Source organism: Anser brachyrhynchus (assembly GCF_964034855.1).
Source record: "Anser brachyrhynchus genome assembly, chromosome: 4".
In the NCBI taxonomy this organism is placed as follows: domain Eukaryota; kingdom Metazoa; phylum Chordata; class Aves; order Anseriformes; family Anatidae; genus Anser; species Anser brachyrhynchus.
The window spans coordinates 25,390,244-25,402,818 of record NC_137698.1 but is presented as its reverse complement, the minus strand read 5'-3'; the positions used below and the strand labels follow the sequence as shown (position 1 = coordinate 25,402,818).

Sequence of the window (12,575 nt, the reverse complement as noted above, 5' to 3'; positions counted from 1 at the left end):
GCAGCCTGTTGCCACACTTCCCTGTGAACAATTTTAAGTGTTCTTAATGGATCATCTAAATAGAGAAGTATTGTCTGATTTGAAACAGCAAAGAAACTTGTTCACTCCTTTTTAGTTGATTTAGCCAGTCCTAAATTCTTAATATGCATTCAGATCTCTATCTTTAAAGGTCTGATAGTTGATGGGATTAGGCATTGCTACTTGATCCTGATACTGAAGGAATGAGGAAGATGAGTGGTATTAGTATTGAGCCATAGCTCTGTGCTGTATTGTAACACTTTGGAAATAGTGGCCTATAGAAAAGATGAGCAGATACCTGTTAAATTTCAATGAGAATTCTATTGCATTTAGTAATTTTAATGTTTTTTTTCTTTTTTTGTTGTTTTTAAGGGGAAGAGTGTACTATATCACATCTATCTCATAATCTGAAAGAAGAATAGAATTTGGAATAATGGCAACAGGAGACCTAAAAGGAAGTTTAAGAAAAATAGAGCAAGGACTCCGCTTGTTAAATTATCCAAGAGATGTAGATTATACAATGTAAGTAGCAGTGTGAATAAACTATGCTAATACATGATGACAACAAGATGTGTAAACAAGATATGTATAAGTATTAGCTTTGCATCCAGTGATGAGTAAGCACAAAGGGTATGTCTATGAAAAGTTGAGGTTTGATAAATAGGGACTTTAAGAAGAGGTAATGCAATTTTGCTAGTCTAAGCAATCCTTAGATAATTCTAACATCTGCCACTGTCTTGCTGCTCTTTCTTCTGGTGTTTTTTTATTTTCTTTGATTAATCTGTCGTCTTCCTTATTTCTTTGTAACTGCTAGCAAAACTTTCCTCAGGAATTTTCATCCTGTGAAAATCACAAACAAGGTGTTCAATGCTGAGATAGAAATGCTCTTGCGCTTTAGACCTGCCAATGTTAGAATGATATGAGAGGTCACACAAAATCATTGTTTCAGGAGTTTTACAGGTAATAGTAAGGACTGCTGAATGAGATACCTGGTAAGTTGCTATGAATCAAGATAGATAGAGGAAAAACTTAAGGAGAAACAGTAGAACTTGGGTGTCACATGCTGGCAATATTAAAACACCTTTCGAGTAAAATGTTTGTAATCATGTAATTAAGGGCTTTTGTTATCTCCTGATATGTAAAATACTTTTGTATCTCAACAGGTTAGTGAAGGGTGATCCAACTTCATTTTTACCTATCATCAGCTATTCTTTTACATCTTTCTCAACTCACATAGCAGAACTTCTGGTAAAGTGTGATGTGGAGCTTACAGCAAAGAGCGACTTGCGTTTCATTGAAGCTATTTATAAGGTATCTGTCTTCATATTCTTTGCAGAAGAGACACAATTTTGTGCATGGGCTCATAAAAACTAAACATCTAGTGAGAGTAAAAGTTTTTGGCTGTGAATAGGAACTGCAATTTGGTTAAGATTTAAGACAGCTAGTGGTTAGGGCAAGTTTTTATTTAGATTTTCCTGAAAATAGGAAAGGATATTGTTGTCCAAATTCTAATTTTAGGGCAATCGTAGAAGCAGTAACATAATTAAGTCTTATTTTAGGTGTGAGGAATACGGAAACATTTGTTGCACAGTAAGTTACATAGCGAGAAGTGACCTCAGAAGAAATCATAACCAGCAAAAAAAAAAAAAAGGCAAACTTCAGTAATTGTAATAAAGACACAACAAAGAAACAGTTATTTTAAAACATAGGCCAAATTAATATTAAAAGTCTAGTTCTTAAGAGTTTATAAATTGGAATCAAATTCTTTAAGGTGAATCAAAATAATTTTACACTATTCTTAAATATAGACATAAACATGTTTTATAAATGGAGTCTGGATGTATTAACTAGTAATGGCTTATTCATACTAGCTTTCCATCTGAGGATAGGAGAGAATCCTTTACAAAGTCTTTGTGTAAGCCTTAGTTAGGCCTCTCACTCTATTTGCTGAGATCAATGCAAGCTGTTACTGTGCATTCACTGTGAAAAGGTTGTTTTTGTTTAATTTTTTAAATATTAACATCTATAATAACTTCATGTTTTAGACTGACATAAATTTTGCAAGTGTGATGTGAACAAAATACTTCTGGAAGAGGTATATTGAAAATTTAGCTAGAAGAAACAGCTGAGAGTATGGAAACAACCAAATGAAAAAAGGATTAGTTCAGAATTGCAGAATGAAAGAAAGATAAGAACCTGAGCATGCTATTTTTACAATAAATTATATGGTGATTTTGAAAGCAAACTTTATTGTGTTGCAGTTTCTTCGAGATCAATTTCAGTATAAACCGGTTTTAACAAAACAGCAGTTTCTTCAGTTTGGCTTTGCAGAGCGAAAAATACAGATTGTTTGCGACATTATCAACTGTGTGGTGAAAAAGCATAAGGAATTAAGTAACTTGAATAAGGTACTGATCAAATGATAACTTTATTATGAGGTATGTTTCTTCTGACATATCCTTGGTGCTGCAATTAGAAGGTGAAGATGAGTTTATCTGAAGATGAAGCATTACTGGTAGTCAAAGTAGGGGGAAAATTAGTATCAAGTTCCACCTAAGATTTTTAGAGTGCTGTTGGGTATACAAAAGATGTGAAGCTGACAATGTTTTGTAGTATTAAAAAAATAGAATTACTAAAACAAAGATTAATCAAATATTTTAACTTTACAGTAGGTGGTGTATTTCCTGTATTTCTCAACATAGTGAATGTTTATGTAACTCAGACTTTACAGGTAGAGTTTAGAAACAAAGCAAAATCCTCCGCTATGTTGAAGTTCTGGTAACATTTAATTTAAATATGAACTTGTGTTTGTGTTTTGGTGGTACACATCTTAAATGTGATTATTAATCGCATTTGATGGACATTGTTGAGGTAATTTTATCATTCTATGCTGTATTTAAAGACATTTTGATTAAAAAAAAAAATCAGTCTTCGTATTTTACAGGAGTTTGAAGATGTTATAAAATCATATGAAACAGAACTTGTATTTATTTCATTTGTCACTTTTGGGGGCATAATTACATACTTTTTTTGTTCCTGAAGTTGAAGTCTTTCAACTTCTTCAGCCTGGAGAAGAGAAGGCTTTGGGGAGACCTTAGAATGGCCTTCCAGTACCTGGAGGAGACCTACAAGAAAGGAGGAGAGGGACTCTTTCACACAGTGTAGTGTGACAAGGAGAAATGGTTTTAAACTGAAAGAGGGTAGATTTAGATTAGATATTAGGATAAAATTATTTACTCTGAGGGTGGTGAGGCAGTGGAACAGGTTGTCTAGAGAAGCTGTGGGTGCCCCATCCCTGGAAGTGTTCAAGGTCAGATTGGATGGGGCATTGGGCAACCTGGTCTGGTGGGAGGTGTCCCTGCCTAGGGGATGGAACTGGGTGATATTTAGGAATATCACCCCTGCAGGGGGTGGAACTGCGTGATATTTAAGGTCCCTTCCATTCCAAACCATTCTGTGATTCTATGAACTTTGTTGCAAGTCATCATTTACGTTTGTGACCAACTTTGTTGCAGCCTTGCATAGGTGTTACAAGTATTATGCATTCATTCTAAGATCCATTTTGTCTGTTAATTTAGTATGTAATTTATTTAGACAGTGTTGTACTGCAGAGGTTTAAATGTCTTTGTGTGCTGTGCCCGTTAATGACACACCCTCCACCCCCCTTTTCAATTTGAAGGTTAAATCCCAAACAAGGAAGAAACTTAGACCTTTGAAGTGTGAAGTATGGTCAAATTGTGGTACTGTCCCTGCTGGTCCCAACGGCAGTGCTCTAAATTCCAAACAGGTATGAATGTAGTTGTCACATTGTATGTCTAAATGTTAATCTGATTTATAATCTAATCTCCCAGGCTCTTTCTAGAGTATGTGCTTTCACTTAGGTTCTAATGTTTGATCACAGTAGGTATCTTTTTCAAAATGTGGGTGACTGAAATAGTAGCTATGTCCTGGTTTTGGCTGAGATAGAGTTAATTTTCTTCACAGTGTCTGGTATGATGTTGTGTTTTGGATTTAGGATGAGAATAATGCTGATAACACACTGGTGTTTTAGTTGCTGCAGAGCAGTGCTTGCACAGAGCCAAGGACTCTTCAGCTCCTCATGCTGCCCTGCCAGTGAGGGGGCTGGGGGTGCACAAGGAACTGGGAGGAGACACAGCCAGGGCAGCTGACCCAAAGTGGCCAAAGGGATGTCCCATACCTCCTGGCATTATGCTGAATGATTAATACAGGGGAAGTTGGCTGATGGGGGCTGCCGCTGCTTGGGAAGGGGCTAGAATTGGTTGACGAGCAGTGAGCAGGTGCATTGTGCATCACTTGTTTTGTACTGGTTTTAATTATTTATTACGATTATTATTTCTCTCTTTTTATTATCTATTATCTCTTCATGGGTCTTTATCCCAACCCATGAGTTTTACCTTCCAATTCTTTTCCCCCATCCCACTGGGAGGGAGGGAGTGAATGGCTTTGTGGTGCTTAGCTGCCTGTTGGATTAAACCACAACAAGCTATTACAGAGAAAACTGTTTCTCTTTTACTGAGTAGGTGATTTCAGTCTTGATAGTACCAATCAAGTACTGTTGTCTGTTAGTTGCATTATACAAAAAAGGAGGAACAGTAATCAAAATGAAGATTCAATTGGGAAAAACAATATACATCCTTTTTGGAGATTGAATTGTGTTTGGCTTGACATTATGCTGGTTTCAGTGTAGGTTTCAAAATACTTCTTACTCTGGGTATGTATGCAAGTGTATTAAGAATTCCCTTGAAGAGAAGAATTTTAGCTTCACTAAAACATGTAGTAATCTGCAAGTGTTTAGATACTGCATAAAGCTAGTAATTATGGATTCTTAATATTAGGTAAAGTATTTTGTGTTGTGACAGGTAGAGATCATAAGACTTGCTCCAGCTGGAAAGAAGGGCAACATTTGTCTTTTGCTCTCTTGGAGGAAAGTATTCAAAGGAAGTGGAATATGTAGCTAATTGGGCTACTTTGGCAGTAGCCAAGGAAAAGACTTCCAAGCTTCCTAGTTATTTTTTTTTCTTTCTGAATGGTATAGAGGTAGTTTTAATGTTGAAACTGTGTATTTGTATTGTGAGTTTCATGCCTCCTTTCATACTTTGAAATCTAATAACCTTAGACATCATTAATGTCCTTTTATACAATAAGAAAGGCCATTAATGATTTCAGTACTGTTGAAGGAATACCAAGGTATTCAGTAGCTATGGTAAATTGTGTGAATATTTGTTTTACAATTCTTTCATGTGTATGTGATTACTTTTTAAAAATTAAACTGCTATTGCTTTCTATGTTTTGCAACCAGCTGGGATACGTTTGTTAGATTTAAAAAAAAAAAAAAAAAAAAAAAGCTAGGCTAAAGGCTGTTTAAGTGATAGATTTTTTTTCTGTTTTTTTCTTTTTTTCTGTTTTTTTTTTTTTGACATGCTCAAAAGATACCTCAAGTAGAACGGCACTCTGGAAGTGAAGTTAGTGATGACCTTCATCCAGCATCCCTTTGTTCAGCACTGCTTCATCCACCACCCCTTCCAGACGAGGGAGGTAATGAAGAATTGTGCATAGATGACGACGTTGTGGAAGTTAAATGTGAACAAGTAAGAATTTTTATTTAAGATGTCCACGTGCATTCTTATTCTTAATATTTCTTACAGGACTTTCCTAAAAGGGGGAGGTTTTTAAAAAGATAGCTGGATTCTTCTTAAATGTAACTAGTAGATATATAACAAATGATTGGGGAGGGATAAAAAAGTCAAATTCTATTGTCTTTACAAGAGACAATTCTGTTAAATTTCTATAAAAGCTTAGTTCTGTGAATGCTGTTAATGACAATTCTAAAAGGTTACTTTCTAATGTAGAAGAATGTGGTTATTGAACATGAGGAAAATTCCACTTAGCTTATTTGATCAAACTATGAATTATATCTATGTCAAAATTAGAGAATGTGTTCTTATCCATATTTTCAGGTCATAGAAGATAATTCTCAGATTGAGTTCCTAAGGAGCCAGCTCGCTGATTGCCAGGAAAAGCTTCATAAACTAGGTTGGATTGAAGATAGGCTACATACTTTAGAAGAGAGACTGAAAGGAAAGATTACTATAGACGAGAAGGACTGGAATAATTTGTTGAGCCGAGTTTTGCTCCTTGAAACAGAATTGCTGGTGCAGTCCAGAAAGGTATATCAACTTCCATTTTTCTTCTCTAAAAAAAAAGGCAGATATAACTATCAAAATATTTTTTTTAGTACTGTGTAGCCATTACCAGATAACAGAAGTGTTGCCAGACACAACACTCTCAGCCTGTTTATGCTTTTCTCACCTCCTGATGTATGCCCTTTGCTATTTTTAAAGGGGTGATCTTGAATACAAGTGCTATTTGTGGAGTTGGTGATATTTTTTTTCTTTAACTGTGAAGTTCTGTTGCTTTCTCATGCTCTGAAGCAAAGCTCTCCATTGGAAACGGTTTCCTTTCAGGAACAGAAGGTATAGCTCAGCATATTTTCATGAGTAATGACCGTGCGTGGTTTTTATTTGTTACTGAACTTTTAGAAGGAAGCTTTTGTAGACTTGTAATTATACTATATTTTGAAAACTTACCGTTTCTGTAGTGGAGGATTTCATTATGTTAGGGACACATTTAAGCTTGCTTTTTTTGGTCCATATTATCAAATTTTATCTCATACCAGACTGCAATTGTTGTTGCAGTAATCTATGAGGTAGTACTTTTTCCACTGATTCAGCTGAATTCATATCTTTTAATTCTCCAGACTGATCTCTAATCATATACATCCGAAAGATTGTCTTCGTTCTATATACCTAAAATTGTCAAAAATAAGTGGTACAACAGAAAATAAAGAGTTAGTGGGAAAAGTTAATTCCCTTTTTAGCCCTACTACTATTTTATGGTTATCTTTTAAATTTATAACCTGACTGATATTTCTCCCTTTTGCTCTTCCCTCCCCTTTCCTTCAGCCTTACCTGTGATGCTCGTTGTATTTTTAAATGTGAAAAGGTACTGTAACTGTGATGTGGCTGTATTTGGCGTATATGTCAGAGCAAATCAGGTGTTTTCTTACATTGAGACGGTCTTATTTCTCATGGGGTTGAAACGCCTTTGTATAAAGATGTACGTTACATAATTTCATACATGTACATGTGTTTTGAGCTGCAGTGACCTGTAGCATCAATTTTGTCATTGCATGCTTGATTTCAAAATGTATTTGCATGTGTATCCAAAGGATACCAGGAGAATCTTTTCAGAAGTTGAAAACTTATGAAAAATAGTTTATCAGTGTTTCATTTTTCTGTAGTTATAAGAATGTTGAACTTACTTGTAATCAGGACCTCAGAGTGTATTTCTGGCCCTGCAATATGAAAATGTTGCTAATACTTGTATACAAGACATTTTAATATATTTTTTTCCTGTGTTCATTGAAAGTGTGCTAGTTACGCAAAGTCGTGAAATGGATAAGTGTTCAGACTAAGTGCTGGGATATTTCTGAAGGGTGTAGTTCAGACAATAATGACTGACATTATCAATTACTTTTTTTTTGCTTAACAGTTTCAAGTAGCCAGTTTCAACGGCTACTTTTGACAGCAGAATGGGAAGGCTTGTGATTCAAACTAGGCTTTTTCCTTCATTTCTGTAAATTTGGTTTATTATTACTCTGGTATCATATGTATTGAAGTAGTTCAGATGTCTGGAATACTTGCTGTGAAAATATACTAATACTAATACCACTCAAAAATTTCCAGTAAGATAATTGTATGTCTCTACTAGATGTTACTGTAAGAAATTATCTGCAGAAATAATTTTGAGTTTAGTTTGTGTGTGGTATTGTTATTTCTTTCAAAGCAAAAGAAGCAGTTTTTTACATTAAAAAAGAAAGTCTTAAACTGTAACTTTTTTTTTTTTTGCAACAGACTTTTGAAAACTGCCAAGAAATAACCCTTTGGGTCAGAGAATTGCTTCTCCTTTGTTTTTATGAAATTCCATCCAAGTTGTTCTTAGTAATTCTGAATTGCTTCTGTATCTACGGTTTTCTTCTTACTCTTGCATTTTTCAGGCAACTTCTGGCATCTAGCCAACATAGCAGGACCACTCTAAGATTTGTATTGCACTGCTGCCAAAGTAGCAGCAGCTGTGCATTTAACTCTGGGAAAATCTGAAAGCTGCCAAACCTGTTCAATGAAAGGAATTGGGCAGAAGCAGTCAGTGTAGATAATTTTTTTTTTTCCTCTGCCTTCTTTTAATGACTTATAATTGCAGTTGTCTTCAGCTTCTTCCCATACAACACCTACTAATTCTTCCTCATTTACTTGGATATAATTCCCTGTTAACTGATATAGTTAGTCCATTATGTAAAGTGATATATTTTCCTGCAGGGTGAGATTTGAAATTATAATAATAGTTATTGGTTTTAAAAAAAAGTCTGTTTTTGAGTTTTTTTTAAACTTTGAAATTAGGAAATTGCACACATTTGTTGTGAGTAGAACATCAGTTTTGATTCCTTGTTTATGAACAACCTTTTCTAAGCTAGATTGAGTGAAACTGAGAACCTTTCTTGAAAAAACGGTCTCATTTAGAAGCCTGAAAAACTAGCTTAAACTAGACTTTTGAGTTCTAACCATTTAGGTGGAATGAATTTCAGTTCATCTTTACACTAATTTCTAGGACTGAGGAGCTGCATTTCTGATTATCAACTGTAAGTGGAAGGTTTGCTTACTTTAAACTTCACAGCAGCCACCATCAAGATGTAATTGTTAGCACAGGCAAAGTACAGTGTAACTGTTCATTCTGCTGAGTTATATGCACTATATTTGGACTTGCTTTTGACCTGTTTATCAACAGCAATATTAATAAATCCTACATAAAATAGGGGATTCTTAAACACAATGTGAGTGTGAAATTTAAGATTTTTTTTTTTAAGCCGAAGAGCAGTTCTGTGAAAATATCTGTGCAGTGCTAACATACTTGGATTGGTGTAGCAAATGCATGCATATTTGGTACTTATGTATAACTTTGTTCAGTCAAAAGATATCTTAAAACAGGATATAAGGCTAAAATGCAGTAAACTTGTATTTCAGAGAGACTTGTCATCAGCGTTCAGCAGTGTAAGTCAAGAATGTGCTTCTAATACGATTCCAGTTTCTCCTGGTGAGTATTAATGTTTTTTTTTTTTTAATTAAGTCATATGCTAAGCACTTCTGCTGACCTTGGCTAAAACAGTGGTTTTTTAACTAGAGAGTCAATTGTGATTTAGAGACCTTTTAATTTAAATGCATGCTTCAGATCAGAAATGAATCTGCTAGCAATTTCATGTTTGTAATTTATTCTTTAGAAGCTGTATTTACTCTAATTGTTTTAAATGTGTTAATGCAAATGCATGGCATATTAATTAAGCTGAAAGTAACACTCTACCAAAAGTCTCAGATGCAAATTTAAGGTGCTGTAGTTAAAGCTGTGAAAAGTAATAATGTTGGATGCACTTCAAAGCAGTTACAATGTTTTAAAAAATAAAATTTTCAAGTACAAAATAAATTTGCTGCCACAGGTCTATTATATTTAAAATAATTGCACATTTTAAGTTTTCTTTACTTATAAAGGGAAAACTGAAGTTTTTTGTTCATAATCTGTGCTGAACGTTCTCTATAGTTTCATCCCTTTTGAAACAATGGCTATCCTCACTAGCTTTTTCACTGAGCTTTCTTATCTTGAAGACCACAGCAGAAGCTTTTTCCAGTCTCCAGCTGAATTTTGGAAGACACAAGTAGTCAATGAAACAGCATTAAGTGGGAAGAAAACTAAAAATATTCTCTAGTTCCTAAGTAATTCTTATTTCTTTCTCAGTGGTAGCTTCTTAGCCTATATGTTTCATCACATTAATTTGGTCTGTCTCCTCTATGGCGGCTATTATCCCTATCACCATTAGTTAGGAGAGTATTGCATTTCGTATTCTCATTTATTAGGCCTTTTTGTCCCCTTTTGGGATATTGGATAGAAACTGGAAGGGTAACTAGGAACCTACTTCTGTTAATCTGAATAATCCAGTTCTATGGAAATTAGGAAGGCCTCTTTATAGACCTTTTTAGAGACTTAAAAGCAAAAAACCTTGCCACTTGTTTACTTGCTTTTGTATGTTCAATGATATATTATTGACACTTGAGGACTTCATAGTCAGCAAGTAGGCTGATGGTCTTTAAAAGGCAACCTTTATGTTTTCAGACTTAGAGAATTCATCTGGATTTTCCAAAATATGATCCAGAAAACTGTAGGCTTAAAGGCTGTGCAGCCAGTCGTAACTCTTATATTGAGGATATGCAGTACTCAGAATGCATTTTTTGCTTGTAGTGCTCTTCATGAATCACTACTGTATTGAAGGAACACTTTTTAATTTTAATTGATTAAAATAATACGTTTCAAGTACAGAATAGCGTAGCTGAACATGTTCCAGAGTTTTTATCTGTAGATGATTGCATGATTAAAAATAAGGACACAAACACTTGTTTTAAGTACTAAAATGTTATTTTCCCTGACAACACTATTCTGAATTGAAGAATATCAAAGCCTTCCCAAAGTAAAAGATAGCATGCAGCATCCATTCAGCAGAAACAGACCTAAAACTAGTCCAGTGGGAGCAGAGCTAGGGAGACAAAAAACTTATTTTTAGCTAAATAAGTGATGACTTTATATTTTTGCTGCTTAAAAGACAGGTTACCTTGCACAAATTAAAAACCACGTTTGAACAGGTGATTCACAGTGCAAATACTGTGAACATTCTGAAATTACTCTTTAATATTTGATCCAGTAATTAAAGTTTAATTGCTGATTTTACTGTAGTCAGGATAAAAGGTAGCTTTCCTAAATGATCTTTTTGGAATTTGTCTTGCATTATATATAATATACTCTACCTACCCTTGTCTTAAGAAATGAAAAAAACTAGTTTGGACCCTCACCAGTAGCTTTTTTTCCTCTCTAAACAATGCATTCTCTTCTGTTATTACATACTGTAAATCAAGCTATTTGATAGCTGACCTTGCAGTAAGGGAGCAAAAAGGCAAAGGTGACATAAAAATGAGTCTTTCTCAATAGATACAGAAAGGAAGGAGGAGATGCCAGAGAGTCTTCATCAGTCGTCTGGATACAGTTCACTATTATCCACAGACCCATCTCCCAAAGCCATGACCATTAATTCTCATGGTCTGACAGACATTTCAAAGGTAAGTAAAACTGGCAAGTGCTTAGTTGATTTCCTTTCTGGGGTCAAGAGAACAAGTAAGCATTCGTTTTAGTTGTATATACTACTAGTGAAAAACAAGGAAACTATGCAAAACTATGTCTAGGTCTGTCTCATAAAAATCCTTTCGATATGTAAACAGTGCTTAAAGTTACATTTTCTCAATGAATTTTTCAGGTTGAAAGTCCATCTGAGGAATGTTAGCTTTGAAGAGTTCACTAAACTTGTTGCTTTTAAATTGCAGGAGACAACAAGACAAAGAATGGAACGGATAAGTAAAATGTAAGTAATAGGAAAGGGCGGCAGGAATTCATTTCCCAGGAGGGAGTTGTACTGGACTAAGGCTTATGGAGAACGTACATATGTGTTCCAAACCTCAAAGGTCTCTACATCAGGTGTGGCATTTCCTTATGACTCCACTGGATAATAAATCCACTTACAGTTCTGTATTTTTGGCATGAGTCACTGTTTTGGTTTCTAAAAAGTAATACAAAGCATTGTTAATAGTATTAACTGGAGATTAAAGAGTGTTTAGAGTTTGATTGACAAGGAATAGGAATATTAGTATCTTTTGATAGAAGTTTCTGGAATGAGCAACTTTTTATTCCTGAAAATTATGACATTTCCACTCTGCTTTATTATTATTTAAGGAAAAAATAAGGTAAAACCAACTTTAGGCTAAGCATTGCATTAACTGTATTAAGGTGTGTTTCATGCTAGTGCTGAGATTGGTAAAGAAATTTTTTTTGTAAGAAATATTTTTATTACACTTGAGGAATTGCTGTATAAGATTTTCTTAGCAAGAAATTTGTACATTATACAAATGCCAGCCCTGAATAAACTGTAGTTTTTTTTTTTTTGTGATTTAACTTCCTCTAATTTTGAGTGGGCTACTTCTTTCTGTGTATACTTAGGTTTTATTGATATTTGGTAGGCATTTTAGTCTGCAAACCAATTACAGAAGAAAAGGGGATGACAGCCCTCTTAGTTTAATGCTGCTTATTGGTATTTTGGATTCATTGGAAAGTAAGAAATAATTGATTTGCCTTTTACTGTATTTTAATAAGTATGCATGAGTATATAAACAATTTTTTTTTAATTTTCAGAATAGAAGAAACCTCAGAATTGTTGAAAACCTCAAGAAACACCTCTGAGAAAACTTGAAAGAACAGGTCTTCAGACCTGGTCTCTGTAGACTTACGGATATCAAAACTAATATGTATGTTTGTACAGCATTAAATTTTTAATATATTGAATTTGTAATGATCACTGGTGCTTATACTCCTTTGAATAAATATCTTCTAATGCA

General features: G+C 34.4%; 1 protein-coding gene across 3 annotated transcripts in view; it reads left to right on the top strand.

Moving 5' to 3' along the window:
* CEP44 (centrosomal protein 44) overlaps positions 1–12,575 on the top strand; it is a 14,214-nt gene extending 1,639 nt beyond the window's left edge. For all 3 annotated transcript variants that reach the window (XM_080590500.1, XM_080590498.1, XM_080590499.1), the window contains 10 exons: positions 391–540; positions 1,182–1,329; positions 2,280–2,426; positions 3,698–3,805; positions 5,469–5,627; positions 5,997–6,206; positions 9,117–9,186; positions 11,122–11,249; positions 11,511–11,548; positions 12,373–12,575. In XM_080590500.1, coding sequence (XP_080446626.1) covers positions 452–540; positions 1,182–1,329; positions 2,280–2,426; positions 3,698–3,805; positions 5,469–5,627; positions 5,997–6,206; positions 9,117–9,186; positions 11,122–11,249; positions 11,511–11,548; positions 12,373–12,430 — 1,155 coding nt within the window. In that variant the 5' untranslated portion in view covers positions 391–451 and the 3' untranslated portion in view covers positions 12,431–12,575. The remainder of the gene's footprint in view (positions 1–390; positions 541–1,181; positions 1,330–2,279; positions 2,427–3,697; positions 3,806–5,468; positions 5,628–5,996; positions 6,207–9,116; positions 9,187–11,121; positions 11,250–11,510; positions 11,549–12,372) is intronic.